At 52.4% G+C, this 15788-nt stretch overlaps 1 protein-coding gene across 20 annotated transcripts in view; it reads right to left on the bottom strand.

The window, feature by feature from the left end:
* Mtss1 (MTSS I-BAR domain containing 1) overlaps window positions 1–15552 on the bottom strand; it is a 147429-nt gene extending 131877 nt beyond the window's left edge. For 17 of the 20 annotated variants that reach the window (XM_004837973.3, XM_087187965.1, XM_087188019.1 and 14 more), the window contains exon 1: window positions 15025–15552. In XM_004837973.3, coding sequence (XP_004838030.1) covers window positions 15025–15096 — 72 coding nt within the window. In that variant the 5' untranslated portion in view covers window positions 15097–15552. Of the gene's footprint in view, window positions 1–10575; window positions 10731–15024 lie in introns of all 20 variants that reach the window. The other 3 variants (XM_087187969.1, XM_087188016.1, XM_087188010.1) reach the window with 1 other exon arrangement.
* Window positions 15553–15788: the final 236 nt, after the last annotated feature.

The raw sequence follows: 15788 nt of genomic DNA, 5'->3' as shown, positions 1-15788 counted from the left end.
TTCTCACTCTGCACTCACGAGACCCCTGGGGCAGGGCCCACATTATTCTACAGCTGAGGAACAAGACCCGAGAGACTCTGGTGAAGGGACCCAGGTGAAAATCGGCTGCCAGGTCTGTCTGACTTTGCAGCCCAAGTGCTCCCTGACTCAGGGGAGTCCAAGCAGCCAGAACACCAGCTCCCTGCCCCACCCCACCCAGCCCTGGGGCTACAGAAGGCTGCTCGGCCACTGGGCAGGCCTGCTTCACATGTGCATCCTGCTAGAGACCAGAGCAAGAGCAGGTGGCGAGGAACACAACACCTGATCACAACCAGAGGCCCAGGGAACGCTGTAGGTTACCCCAGAAACCACTCAGGTGCCTCAGGCACAGAAAAAGGCAACAAGAACAAAGAAAACCCTTTGTGTAGAAAAAGCCTGAGAGGGACACACAACTGGCGTCCCTCATAGGACTAAGAGTGGTTGTGTCTCATCTTGGGCTCTTCCTTGGACCCGGAACTAGTCTTCTCGGGAGGAAGGCCCAGAGCACCCTCCTCTTCCTCTGGACCCTAGAGGAGGAGGGCAAGGAAGTGTGAGAGGGGCCTGGCCCTCTCCCGCCCCAGCTGGGCACTTCTGGACTCTTCATTCCTCAAGCACAGGGCAAGAATCTGCTCAGCTCCCAGCAGTGGCTGTTCAGAGTGAGGGGCAGGGCCCGTGCATGCCTGTCACAGTGCTGTCCCCAAAGCCACACTTCCCACCTGGCCTTAGGCCCGTAAGATGAAGGGCTCCTTCCCCTCAGATAAAAGGGACTGGGTGTGCCCCTCTGTCATAAATACCAGGCCCGGGCTTTTATTCTTTGACTGGGGCTTGCTTAATCCACTAATTACTCCTGTCCCTCACTCCAGCCACAGCCGGGATAATCAATGGCTGCCTCCATGCCCGCCCCACTCACCACTTGCCCAAGCGCCCCGACATTAAATACGCCTATAAAAGGAGGCTCGAACCTCAAGAAGTGCTCCCATCCTGCTCCCATCCAGCTCCTGTCCAGACGCAGACGCAGACGGCCCCAGCTGCACTCTCACTCTGACTCTCTCATTACAGGGCAGTGAGCCTTTCTCCCTCACCCTCCCACACTGCCAGGACCGGTCCCAGAATGTCTGCTTTCCCACACAGCAGTGTATCTCCACTTAAAGTTTTAAAACTAAACAAGTATGTCGACCGAATCTTCAAAGTTCTCTATTTTTTACATTCTATCTGTAATGTAAGTATTCTTTTGTCTATCCCATGCCATCCAATGAGGCAGCTATCAGCCACACAGGGTTATTTAAGTTTCAATCTAAATTAAATAGAATACTCACGTCCGCGGTCCCACTGGCCCTATTTCCGGTGTTCAGCAGCCACATGTACCTAGTGTCACAGTACTGGACAGCAGGTACAGGGCAGCCTTCAGAGCAGAAAGCTCCACCGGACAGTGCTGGCCACCATACTCGGCATCCATGGAAGGCCGGCAACCAGAATCAGGTTTCTCGGTCTGCTTAGCAATATATGTGTTTCATGCTCCACACTTCTTTGAAAATGAAACCCTTCTCCCCTCTTTTCCATTCCCTCAATACGTACACACACACACACACACACACACACACACACACACACACACACACACTCTGGATACCTACCAGTTACTATGTGAGACAGTCCCTCCTACCATAGAGAGGGAGGAGAGGTGGTAAGTGACTGCCTGCCTCACCTGCCTCACCGTTACCTTCGATTTGTGCGGCTGAATGTTCAAAGGGGAAGCTTCAGAGCTGTCTGGGAGTCGAGCTGACATCATGATTAGCATGCAAACAGCCCTACCTGCATGGATGGCCCTGGACGGTTCACAGCAACCACGGGAGTCAGCGGGCAGAGCTGGTATCTAGCACCCACTTACCATAGGAAAACAGGCCCAGCAAGGGGACGGAACCTGTCCAGCACCACGGAGGATCTGCCCTCACACTCAGTCTCCTGCATTAACTGCTGCTGAGTCTGACCATTTCTTTTTCAAATGAAATTGTTCCATCAGTTCATCTCGGGCTGGCTGACCCTCCACAGCTGGAAACCTGAGGGAGGACTCGAATCTTACCCATCTACAGTGGCCGATGGCTTTACCTGAGGGCTCACAAGAACTGTCTGTGTGTATTTACACCTCCAGAACAGCATACGAGGTCTTCCCTCCTAACCGAGTCCCCTGCACAGGGTCCAAAGCCCTTGCTGTCCATTTGTGTGCTCCTGCCTGTAAGTGTCCACCTGAGGCGACGACCCTAAGCAAAGCACAGGTGACCACCCTAGAAACCTGCATCTGGTCACTACCGCTTCAGGTGTGCACACCCATGCTCGCCTCTGGACTCCCCGGGTGTGTGCTCTCCCATGTGCCTCCACCCAGACCCAGAACCACCTCTGCCCTTTAGGGACCTGTTCTTCTCGGAGCCGATCCCCCCAGCACCCTGCATGGACAGGCGCACAGGCTTAATCTCCCTTCGTCTGTGCCCTAGCTGAGTGCCCGTGCCTACCCTGTGCTGCAGTCCCCGGGTGACAGCCTGGTCAAAACCCACGCAGGGCGCGCACCACTGCACACGCACCCTGCGCACTGCACCGAGCACTCTGCCATCGCCCGTGGAACCATCCTCTCCTCTGGGGCAAAGGCAGCAGCACCCCAGCTGTCAGGGGCGACACTCGGTGGGCACTGAAGAGCCACGGCCACCATGTCGCCCACAAAAGCGCCACGGGTCTCTTTCTACACCTGCTGTGCATGTGTCCGTGTACCCCGGCCTGCTCGACAGAGGCCCTGTGGGCAGCCCCATTCGAGAACCCGGAAGGGTCGTGTGGTCTGGTTAGGACCGCGTCTCTAGAGTCATTCTGGCCAACTTCACATCTACTCATCGGGTGGCCTTAGGCAAGTTACTTAAAACACCCGGTGCTGCTTCGTCTCCACCTCTAACTCATCTGGTAGTTAGACCCTACTGAAAGGGTGGTTATGAGACTATGTGAAATAAAATGAGTGCTTAGCAGGGTGACTAGCACCCAGCACTGCTCTCATGAGTTCACGCACAATGCCAATCTTCCTGACCTGGCGTTTAATGGGCACCTACTACGCAAGGCACCAAGAGCGAGACAGGCCACGCAGAGATAGTAAGAAGGCTGCTGGCATGGCAAACACCAACCTCAAAGGCCTTGAGGGTAGCACATTCCAGGTATAAAGCACTGGAAGGCAGAGACTGTGCTGGCTTCCCAGAGTGGGGCGGAGCCTCACCTGGATCTCAAAGGATAAATGAGAATTTTCCTGGCTAAGAGGAAGGAAAGAAAGTGGGGGGGGGGAAGCAATTCCTTCCCAAAGACAGAACCAGCAACAGAAAGGAAGCAGAGCAGATGGTGCCATCTGGGGGCACAGAGCTCACTTTGTCCACCTGTGCACACTTGCACACACTTTAGGCACGCTCGTGGCAGTGAGGGGCTCCAGAGGGAGGCTCTTCTCAGTGTGTGAGCTTCCAAGGAGGTGCTCACCCCACGCCCGCTACTCCTAGCGCAAGCCCAGCAAGACGCAGTCACCCACGGGTCTGTAAAAGCTGCAGATTCTTGAGCTTGGCCCCAAATCTACACAGTCCCAGAGGGCGAGCCTAGGAATCTGCATTTAGCCCGCTCCTAGGGATACTCTTGTTTGTTACAAATTACACACACAGTGCACCAGCAAGACTGCAAAGTCACTGTGAGAATCAGGGTGCCATGCATTCCTCTGAGCCCTCGAAGCTGGGACCTCGGCAGGGTCCCGGCCCTAGTGTCCACATCTAGTTATTCCAAAGTCATCCCGGGACAACATCCACCCATAAGGATGGGAACTGACACATCCTGTTTGGAAAGCGCTCAGCAGTGGGTTCCAAAGGCTTTCAAAAGCTCATCCCTCTGGACCCAGGGCCAACCCTGCAGGGCAGGTCGTCCCTGTAAAGCAATGTCTCACTACAGGGATACACTTGCTGAAGTAAAGCTGGACACAACCTAAACCCCAACAACTAAGGAACCAGTTCCCCATCTCAAGACCTTGGCGCATGCTCCTTCTTTGCCTAGAACATTCTCCCCGATGTCCACACAATTCCTAAGTTGCTGTTCAAATTACCTTGTGTGAGGCCCTCCCCATCACTCTACTGAACAAACAGCCGCACTGCCCTGCCTTCCCCCCTGCACAGAGCTACACAGGACAAGCCACCAATTCACCTGTCCCTGGCCAGTCATCCTTACTGTGCTAGAAGGCATACTCCAGGAAGGGAGGGATTTGTGGCATCCCAGCACTCCACACCTGACACACAGTAGGTCCTCAAATGTGTCCCAGCCAAGCAAATTAATTACAGACACGCAGAACCGTGCAACACCACACAGCTATCAAAACCAGCTTGGCTGACAACTCCACATGGGAAGGGAAGACACTAGGCCGCCGGGTGGCAACAAGGCATCGGCTCCAGGCCTCTCCGTCATGTTTGTGCTATAAGCATGTATACCTAGCCCATTTCATAAGCAAGTGTTTGTGGGTCACATTTTTTACTTAATTGAAGTTTCTAGGTTTTCTTCCATTAACTTTACATTACTTGCATAATCTTTGAGAAGTAATCCCTCATGAAATGTTCTCAAAACATTTGCTAATTTTTTTTTAGGAAAAAGCTGCCTCCTCGGTGACTTAATTAGGGTGCCCCTAATTAATGCCAGCACAACATCAAAGAGGCCAGACTCCCGGGGACCAGGTTCCAGGGGACTCCAGGACTCCTGGTTACAAGGCCATCTCAGTCCTGCCAGCAGCAGCTCAGACCCAGACTTGGCCCTCAGTTCTTCCTGGCTCAGTTCCCCACTACCTGCTTCCTATTGGGGTGTCTGATGCAATTATTCAGGCCCAAGATCACATCCTGCTGTGGAATTGGCTTTGAAGGTTCAGTAAACAGTCACTTCAAAACAAAGAGCGACCATTAAACCAAACTCAAAGACTTCCTTAATGGCTTCGTGCTCAGCTGCTGAGCCTGGCCTCAGAAGCGAAGCGAAACCCAAGCCTCCCTGGGAACTAATCCTGCAGCATTTCCAGCCTCCTGCTCATCTCCCCTTCCTGTTTCCCTCAGTCTCCCTACACAACCCTGGAGGGTGGGTTCCTGCAGCACAACAGAGGTGTCCTTCGGTTGCCCCCTGTACCTCCTCCTCCTAGAGACTTCTCTCTGCTGAGTCAAAGGCACCTGTGGGGTGGGACAACTGCCCTGGGTTCCAGCTTAACAGCTGGGTCACAGTCCTCTTGAAACAGGAGGAGACCTTTCAAGCTTCCTGAAGCCCAGAGACAAGCCAGGAATTTCACATGTTGTATCTGGCTCACCCTGAGTCCTAAAAGTATAGCTAGAACAGTCATCAAAGAAGTCAGAGAAATACACCCACTAAAGAAACTGGAAAGGAAGTCCTAAAATGCCACGCTGTAGAGGCAGCCTAGCATGGTGTTTAAGAGCACAGACCTTGGGGTCAACAGCTCAAACTCCACTCCCAGGCTTTCTCCCCTAGCTACTCAACAGAGGCCTAAACTCTGCGCCTCAGTTCCCCCCCATCTAAAGGGGGGCTGTAGTAGTTACTGCAAAATGGAGGTCACAGCAGTCCCCCCTCGCGAGCTGTCAGGAGACTGAATGAGGCTCTACAGTGTTTGTCAAAGCACTGAGAATCAGGCCTGGTGGCGCCAGGGATGCTCACACTTACTGAGGAGGTAAAACAGTAGGTAAAGTAAAAGTCAGTTTTCAGCTTGTAGGTCACCCAGACCAGCAGCCTCGCGTGACTCTGTCCTCACACGGCAATCAGGAGCCCACCCCAGGGCCTCAGAAAATCTTGTGCCGTCCTCTGTCATGGCCTGACCCGCACTGAATTCTACTCTGTTGCTTGCCTCTTTTCTGGAATGAACAGCTTCAGGGCAAAGACTATGACCACCCTGTTGACAGGCGTGTTTGCACCACACAGCAGTGCCCCTGCATGTTTGCTGAGCATGTGCAATGAATTCTCTCAGATTTATGCCATATGTTAAAGTCAGAGGAGCTCTGCACTCCGGTCTCTATTGCATTATTGAGCTGAAAACACCTTTCTTGTCTTTTCTGAAACATCTGAGTGCCACTGTGGGCAGGGTACTCTGCTAGGAATTCTCGATCTTCTATCCTTTGCTTGGGATATGCTTGGAGCCAGAAGGGTCTCAAGTTTCTGACTTTTTCAGATTTTTAAAGTATTTATGTAGGCATTGCCTCTTGAACATTCCTAATCTGAAAATCCAAAATTCTCTGAAATCTTGAACTTTTTGAGTGCCACATCAACGTTCAAAAAGTTTTGGATTTTAGCTTTTCGGATTAGGGATGCTCAACCCTTCCTGAGGCAGGCTGGATAGACACACTTATTTCATTCCGAGACTTTCATATGTTTCCCATTTGATCCTCAGCAACTTTAAGAGGACAGTATTAACCCCTCAACCTCCTGCAGGTAAGAAAATCGAGTTCAGGAAAGTGGAGAAACGGCCAGAGTAACACACCTGGAGGTGGCACAGCCAGGCTTCAAAGTTCAAGGCAACCACATTTAAAGGCAGAGCAAGGAAGAACATGAAGAAGGCCTTATGAGTATCCAACCTGGAGGAAGGAGGAGGGCAGAGAATGAAGAACTGTGCTAAAGGCCTGGAAGGACGAAAAATTCCAACTGGCAGCCTTGGCAGCGACAGGGCAGGACCCCCGAGGAGCAAGGGCGTGTCAGGGCCGGAGTCCTCGTGGGGAGCCCTGGACACATGGCCAACCACTCAGTGGGGCCTTGGGGCCTCGACAGGCAGGAGGCCTCAGAAGGGCAGAGGCAGCTGCTGCCACCCAGCACACAGAGAAATCCAAGGCCAAAGGCCTGCTGTGCCAGAGGAGGCTGTAACGCACCCGGGTGATTCAGCAAGAAGACTCAGCTTCTCCATTTCCAGAAGCTTTACTTCTAAACACAGCTCTTTCAGGGGCAGGGCAGTGTCTGTGCGAAACTGAAGGAATAATTAATTACCACGCTGACTCTAACACTTCAAATACTCCCTCCCCAAATCTGCGGCCAGAGTGGGACAGCAGCTAACACCTGCAGGGCCGTGCACAGGCACAGGCATAGGTGACACTTCCACAAGTAATCGCTATTTCAGAGCCTGCACAATAACGCCGTGGGTGATGCTTCACTGCACCCACTTCACAGAAGAGAAACTGAGGCCCAGACAGGAGCATCTTGTCTATAGCATTCAAAGCCAGATCCCTCTGACTCTAAAGTCAGCAGCAGCTCCAGAATTTCTACTTCAGGGCCATGCTGTGGCCAGCAAGAGGTAGAAAGCGAGCAGGAAGCTATTGTGAAGCAGGTACCCTAACTATTTTTACGTAGTTTGTTACAGATCTTTGTTGTTCAGTATAGCAGCCACTAGCCACATATGGCTATTTAAATTTAAACTAATTTAAAGTGAATCAAATTAAAAATTCAGTTCCTTGATTACATTGGCCATATTTCATGTACTCTGTCTCACATGTGGTCAGTACCAAATGTATCTGACAATTTCTATCTTCCAGAAAAGCATATTGGATAGGACTGTTATAGATCAATAAAACACTGCAAAGAATCCTAAATTTGTTTTTGTTGCTGATAATTTTTATTGCAGTTTAAAATGTAGCTCAATGGTTAAGAACTTGCTTAGTATGAGTGAGGCCCTGGGTTCAATCCCCTGTACTGTGCAAAAATTAACCTAACGTGGCCCAGGGATTTAGCTCAGTGGTGCCCCCGCCTGCCTTGAAAGTGCAAGGTCCCAAGTTTGATCCCTGGTACCAGAAAAAAAAAAACTAACCTAATGTTTCACTATACAGTGGACCTCCAAGTTACGACCGGCCTGACACACGAACAACATGGGTTAATTAGGTTAATGGAGGATTCAGCTGCCTCTTGTTATCTATAGCCTGTACCCAGGCAAACATCCAGGTCTCAGCTGTATTGATTTACAACCTACCTGAGTTACAACCAGCCCTCAGAAACCAATCCAGTTTGTAAATCCAGGGTCCACTGTAATTTTTTAAATTTTTGTTGTTAATCATGGTAAAAGACACATAACAGAATTCACTATCTTGACGTCTTTAAGCTTTAGAGTAAGTACACTCACTGCTGTGCTAGCACCTAAAGGTGCTTTGATCCAGACTAGGGTGAGAATCACAACACTCTGACAGGCTCAAAGTGTGTAGAGAATTCCACCAGCTCAGTGGTTCTCAACCTTGGCTACATGCTAGAATTACCTGGGTCCTTTCAAAGTCCTGGTACCCAGGAACACACCCCAGGGCCTGACAAGGAACCTCTGGGGAACAGGGCCCAAGCTCAGGTATTCAAACTCCCAGAACTAGTAGGGCCTTCCCTGCTACCATGTCCCTTCCACCCGATGGGGCACACCTGCCAAGACTCTCCCCCGTCCCCTCTCCTTCCACTCCTCCCGCCCCTGGAGAGCCCTGCTGTGTGGTAGGTGGCAGGGAAGAAAAGCCTAGACCACACCTGCCACCCACCTGCAACAGCGCAGGAGGCTGAGCAAGCCAATGCTTTTACTGCTGTCCGATTCTTTGAGGCAGAGAAAGCAAATAAAAAGACACACAGTTCAAAAGGCACTCAACTGATTTTTTTTTCACCCACTTAAACTAGACAGGAAAAGAAAAATCACTTAGAAACTAGGACCAAGTTTATGCCAAGAATGCGCACAGGAAAGCAGTATTCCGGCCAGCCCCTGAACTCCAAAGGCAGACCTGCAAGGGCTCCACCAACTCAACCCAAACTGGAGGGCTACCAGGACGTCATTAAACACAGAAAGCTCTTTTACAAGAGAGTTCCGGGGCTGGACATAAATGAGTTCAAGGTAAGGAGTTCCCTTTGAGGAGTCATAAACTCTGGGTGAACTTGGCTAATTTCTATGATTATGGAAGAAGGAGGAGGTGCCAGGCTTGCCCAGCGGCCCAGCCTCAGGGACCACAGTCTCTGGACCCATGGCAGTCACAGAGGACACACCACGGTCTGCATGTGTGGACAAGGACTGGCCTGGCCCCGGAGCTCCTCTAACCCCTGCACACCAGGGAAGCAAGAGGAAAGGGAATGCCAAGTCATCTGCTGAAGACTGGTATGCAGGAAAGGGAGGGAAGGAAGCCAGAAGAAGCCAATACATGAAAATTTAAAGGTTTTCCACAAGGTGACAGCTGGATTAGAGCTGCCCGCCCTCAAGAGGCCCCAGTCACTGGGTTCAAGCCCACTCCTCCGGGCTGGGGACACAGAGAGGGAAGACCCTGGGGCACCTGGGAGCCTCCTGCAGGACTCAGGCAAGTGAAGTGCCTTCTACAAGTAAATCCCAACCCTCTCCTCTCACGGCCCTGAGCTCCAGCTTCTGGGTCAGAGGCCAAGATCTGAACACCAGTTCCACCCGCCTCAGTCTCACACAAGTTGCTGAGTTGCTCCAAGCCTCTTTTCTCATCCCTACAGTGGGGGAGATAAGGGGACAACATGTGCCTAAGGCACAGCAAGTCCCTAAGGCAGGCAGTGCCTGGCACACAGTGGTCCTCATCAAGTCCCTTCTGCGGCCCTGTTCAGTACATGCAAAGAGCCATGAGCTCTACTCTGTGCCAAGGGCCACACTAGAGCATCCAGCACAACCAAAACCTCTCGGCTGCACAGTGGATAAAACACAGCCACTCAACGATTGGGGCAGCCGAAGAGATGAGCTAGAGGCCAGGCCAAGGCCTCAGGGGCTGAAAGGTGTGGGACCCTCAGGATGGATAAGCTGCCCAGACAGACTCTGGGTCGGAAATGGCTCTGGGTTGCTTTGTGGCACACATTCAGACAAAACCTTTTACAGTCTGCATCTAAGTCAAGGTAGAGCTTCGGCAACCAAATACAATAAGCTTCCTTAATACTCAGCCAATTAATTTACTCTGCTTGTCTTTTCCTTTCGCTACGTAATAAGGCCATATTGGCAATGCAATCTACAAATCGGAGCTCAGCAGCTCAAGGGACCGGTAGTTCAGTTTAAGATGCCCCAAGTAGTCTTGACTGATGCCGTATGCAAAGAAGTATGTCTTTTTGGCTCTTGTTCAGTTACAGGAGTGTTATTTCTGTTTTTGCAGAGGTGTAGATTTGGGGGGAAAGTCTCCTCAAGGCAGTTCCAAGAAGTAATGGGAAACTCAAAATGATCTCATTTTTCCATACCTAATTTGAACATCTAAATGGTCTCACTGCAAAAGGCCTCTTGCCAGCTGCCACTGTCCTTGCAAAGACAGAAAAGGCGAGATAAAATGATATATAAAGCATCTAATGGATCAACAGTTTCAACCTTTTCACCCTGCAAGCATTTTAACAACCTCAAATGAACTAGCCAAACTGACAAATATAATTTTAGCTTTTTTCTTTTCTCTACAGCCAAGATCCAAAAGAAGAGGTCAAAGGGCAAGCAGTCAGCAGCTGAAAAGACACAGCCTGTACGGGACACACAACGAAAAACAATCTCTGTTCATCATGTGAAATGCAAAATTTAAGTGGGAATGCCGTATTTTTACTTACTTAAATCATAGCAGAGTTTGGTTGGATACAACTCGGTTGATAACAAATACTACAGAACAGGAACACATTACTCGAGAAATGAACGTGGTGGGCCGGGGATTTAGCTCAGTGGTTTCGCTGCCTGCTGTGCAAGTGCAAGGACCCACGTTCGATCCCTGGTACCAAAGAAAAAAAATTGAATGTGGTGATTGCTGAACTCGGCCAAAGCCCACTAAGCTTCCCTCCCATGCAAACTGTGACCTAGGAACAACCTCCTCTCTCTCGGACATCACGAATCACAGAATTTCAGAACATAAAGGTTCACAGCATCCAACAAATTCTAAACAATCTGATTAAATAAGGTCTCTGAGGGATTTTCCCCAGAAACACTGCACCAGAAGACTGATCTCCACAGCAGCGACCCTTAATCTCTGGATAAGACCCATTCCAGGCAGTTCCCTGCTGACGACCTTATGACATCTTTTCCTCCTTGTCCCACAGGCCCCAAATGAGGAAGCTGTAAAACCCTGGCCAAACACAGCCATTTGCTAAGAGAGAAGCCAACACGGGGCCCATCTGCCCTTACAAGGACGCCACTTTCGTCTTTGTGTGGCTATCAGTGTTTCCAGTACAGCCCACCTCCCTCAGAGACAGTACCTGGCCCCTGGCTGGGTTCTCAGTACTATGGAGAATTTGTTTGCAGCATCAGAGGGAAGGCCTGCAGGGCCACAGCCTTTCTGCAAGGCCTCATATTGTACTGCCTTTGTGTGCTGTAAGCCCTCAGGGTAAGCAGCTCTCCAGGGCAGGGCCTAGCGAGAGACCTTCCTCAGAGTAGGCCCTCAATTAGCACCAAGGAAGGAAAGATTTCTCCCGACCGGAACCCCAAGTCTGCACAAGGGAAACCAATGGGCCTGCAATTATGATACAGTACTGGACCCACTACCCACACTCCTGATCTCATGCTAAGTGAGGGAAAACATCATGACATGCTTTTGAGCCACAGAGATCTCCATGGAATCCAAGAAGTCCCTTCACAGTTCTAACTTCAGTCAGAACTTAGGATAGAGGACACCAGCGGCCAAAGGAAGTGAGTGCGGCAGGAGGAACTGAACAAGGCCTCCATTCTGCTGCCTGCAGGTGCCGGTAACAGGACACCCCTGCCCACACTGACACGGGGCAAGGAGCAGCAGGTGTGCTTGGCTGCTTTCCACCCGTCACTTTATATCAGCCTGAGTACTCTGCTCACCCAGGGCAAAGTGCTCCTGCAGTGACCCAACTCAGCTCCCGACTCTGAGGCTTAAGCAAGAGCAGTAAGGAAAATATTTGATTTTAGCATTCAACTTTTTTTAAAGTTAATTATTAAAAGACAGCCCCAGGGTGAAGTGTCCCCAGGTTTGGTCAGCAAAGCAAAGCCCCCTCATCTTAAAAACCCCTCACCACCACCAGATGCTGATTCAATTACTTAAAAGCAACAACACAAATCTGTTTACAGGATTTAGCCCGTCCTTCCTAGAACGTGGGGAAAAAAAAAAAAATCCCAGGCCCTCCTTAATGTGGTCCCAGCCACACGCGTAGTTCTGGTCTCCCCTCCCTCTGGGACCAACACACACCAGCAACTGGATGGGTGACTTACACCGATTGTGTACGCCGCACTTACTAGTGAGCATCATCACCACAGGTGGAGAAAAGGAAAACGCCAAGTTTCCTCTCCTCAGGGAGCAGCAAGTTACTTAACAGCTGCTGCTCATTTTACACTGTGCTGCATCCCAGGGGAAGCGAGGGTTTCTTCCTTACATACTCCTGAAAGGAGAAAGCACACCCACCCGGAAGCTAGCACTGCGCTAGGCAAAAGATCTCTGGACGGCACAGAGAATCCTCTCTAGCTTTCCCTGTCTGTCTCCAGACTCTGGTTTTAGAAGATGGATGGTATCAGGCCTGGAAATTACTCCATTTTCTGGGGGGTTTTTTTGTTGTTGTTTTTTTCCTCCAAAGAGGAAATTGACTCCCTTCCTGTGCTGCTGTACATTCTAAAGAAATAAATGTTACTTAGAAAAGCATTTTCTTTTCTCACCCCCAGTTCAACACGACTTTTAAGAAAATAGCCTAAAAACGGTATCAAGATGGCATTCCAAATCAGTTTCTAACATTTAACTCTTCTCCCTCAAAGCAAACAGAAAAGGGATCAAAGGCAGGGTAAATGTGCCACACGAGTTTAAAGGAGAGGAAAGAAGGCCAGCAAGTCATCACAAGGTCAGCTCACTCCAAGTATTAAAAACTTGGCTTTTCTGGCAACTGCGTCCAACTGTATACTCCATGCTGCTTATCCCACATGGTCAAATTTAAAACTCTTATCTTCTATTTTAAAAATATCACTGCCATCTGATTCATAAAAAGTCTGTTGAGAAGAAACTCTGTAAAAATATTCAGCACTGTATCATGCATAAATAATCTTGGAAATCTGACACTCCACTTTTCCCTTACCCCTCTACTTCCCAAAAGTCTAGAATTTTGCAGTTTAGTCTTCCACTCTATTTTCCTTTTAAAATCTTTTACTGCCAAAACAAAATAATACAAACAAAAAAACCTTTAAAATAAATGCTTTCCCACAGAATGTTGACTAAACCTATCAAACTTAAGGGGAAAGAGCTTAGGATTTACAAACTCTGGACTCAGTACTGATGGGCTGCGATTTTATTTTTAACAAGAACTTTGCACACACACAAAAAAAACACCTTGGCACCCACAAATCTCTGGGCAGAGCACATCATCGGGCAATGGACCATGGCAGGCAGAAGACAGAAGAGCCCAGCCTGGGGGAAGGACTACCTTCTGAAGAGCTTTGGAGTCAAACCAGGGATGGGAAGAGATGGGGTGGATTCTGGATTAAAGGACAAAGAGAAAGGGCCAGGTGGGTTCGTTCTGGGGCTGCATTGAGGGCCTGGGCTCCTTGCTGCCACTCAGGGACTGGTAACATCCGTGTACCTCACCTCCACAAAGCACAAACAGCTTTACATCCACCTCAAATTCCTCCTCTGGGATCAGAATTTACCGTGTGTGCCTCAAGCCAATCTTGTTTGGCTATAAGGCGTGCAGAATTTAAGTTAACAATAAACGTGCGAGTCCAAAGAAGGGGAACTGATCTTTGTTCAAAAGAGCACTTGGGAATTCAATGTGGATGGGGGCAAAGGAATGAAAGGGGCTGTCTTTGAAGAGGGCCTAATCCATCTAATTCCAAATGACTGGATTAGAGGCATTCCTGGGCAAGCAGGGTCCGGCTGCAGATTAAGCCACGTGAATGTCAATTTCTGACAAAATACACAAGATACGCAGGATTTTAAAATGGACAAGGCCAAGAGGAAGCACCTAAGCAAAGTTCAGCCTGGGTGAGGTGGTAGTCTGTTCTAAAAAGGGGCAGCAGGCGGTGACAGCTGAGCATTCCTTCCGAAAGCCCATCTCCGCGGCACGAAGCCTCTCCAAACCTCACACTTCATCAGACAAAAGCAGCTCCAGGCGCCAGGCCGCGGCTGAAGAGCGGCTGTCCACACCCACCCGCCCGCAGAGCTCCCCAAACCTGCCCGCTCTTCTGGAAGCCGGGCTTTTAATTAAACACCACCTCCCCGGGTCCTCGGAGGCAAACGGGCTGGACTGGAGCCAAAGAGAAGCTCCCTAAATACACACGACCCCCCGCCCCCAATTCCCCCCTCCAGCTCCCTATTCCGGCTGGGCATTTCCTATGGATGAGTAACACAGGGCCCTGGTCTATCTCTGCTCCAGAAAATCCACATCCGAGATCCGAGGATCAGGTTATCTCCAGTCCCACCCTTTGCAGGAAAAAGCCGGGGTGTTGTTCCCCACCCCTAACACATGAGCGCGCGCACACGGTCTCCACGATCCTTCCGAGAAAACCAGGAGTGGGCTGCGTGCGCGAGAGCGCGTGTGTGTGGAGGGGCGGCACACAGTTGTTTCGGGGACCCCGACCCTGCTTTCAGGTTGGAAGCCTCCGTTTAGGGCCCTCCAGGGCTGCTCTGCAACTTCGGCCCGCGCCCCCCACACACGCACGCACGCCCTCAGCGGCTCCGCAGCAGCACAATTAATAACTAATTTGTTCGGGTCCCCGCCCCCAGGTAGACCCTAAGCCTCGGAGGAAGGCTTCCCTCCTAGTCCTGGGCGGGGACCCCTTTCCCGCGGGAGCCCCGGGAATCGGGCGTCCGCCGGGGATCCGGGCTCTGCGGGTCGCGGACACGCAGTCCTCGGACAGACAATGGGACACTCGGGCCGGGGAGGGCCGAGCCCAGGGTAAGGCGCCGAGGCCGCCCCGGGGCAGGGCCACGGGAGGGAGGCGGCGGGCGCCCCAACCGGGCCGCCGGCCGGGCGAGCAGGTGACGCCGGCAGGCCCGCTCCCGCAGGTGGCCGCGGTCGCCCGCTGGCGAGGGAGGGCGGCACCCGTCGCGGGCGGAGGCCGCGTCCTACCTTCATGTCGCTGATGATGGTCTGGAAGAGGCCTCCGAGCGCGCCACACTCCTTCTCGATCACGGCCTCCATCTTCGCGGAGCTCCGGTGACGCGCTGGCGGGCCTGGGGTGCGCGGGCCGGCTCGACCCCGGGGACCCGTCCGCGGGAGCCCCTTCCGCGGCCGCGCTGCGCGAAGAACGACCGCGCCGCCGCGAGCCGCTGCGCTGCGCTCCGCGGGCGACGCCTACACGCGGGCCGGCGCGGGCCGCAGAGACGACGGACACGGGCGCTCAGGCCGCCAGCGGCGCCCCCGACGGGGCCACCAGAGCCCAGCTCCGCACACAGCGAGCCGCCCGCGGGCCCCGGGCCTGCGCCATGACGGAAATGCGCGCTTCTGGAGTTGCTGTCCCGAAGAAGCCGGAAAAGGAGCGAGCGGCGCAGGGAGCGTCAGCTGGGCGCGGGATCTGCCGCTCGCAGCCGCGGCCGCCGCCTCCTTTTCACTCCTGCGCGCCCGGCCCCGCGCTCGCCCTAGCGGGGCTGCGGCGACGTACGGAGGGGCACGCGCGCGCGCGGCCGCGGGACGCAGGGAGGGCGCGCTCAAGGCCGTGCGCGCGCGGGGGCGGGGCGGCGCCGCGCGGGCCCCAGGGCTCTCTGCACCCCTTCTCCCGGCGCGGGGGAACGGGGCGGCACCCCGCGGGCGAGCGCCGGGCCGGAGGCCGCAGCGCCGCGCGCTGAGCCGGGCGCCGAGCGAGCGCTTCGCGGGGCGGGAGAAAAAAGCCGCTT

Source organism: Heterocephalus glaber, unplaced genomic scaffold (genome assembly GCF_053883595.1).
Source record: "Heterocephalus glaber isolate CG9 unplaced genomic scaffold, H.glaber_assembly_v1.0 deba00000281, whole genome shotgun sequence".
NCBI classification, from domain to species: domain Eukaryota; kingdom Metazoa; phylum Chordata; class Mammalia; order Rodentia; family Bathyergidae; genus Heterocephalus; species Heterocephalus glaber.
Note: the sequence above shows the minus strand (reverse complement) of the source record. Positions and strands in the feature narration are given on the sequence as shown.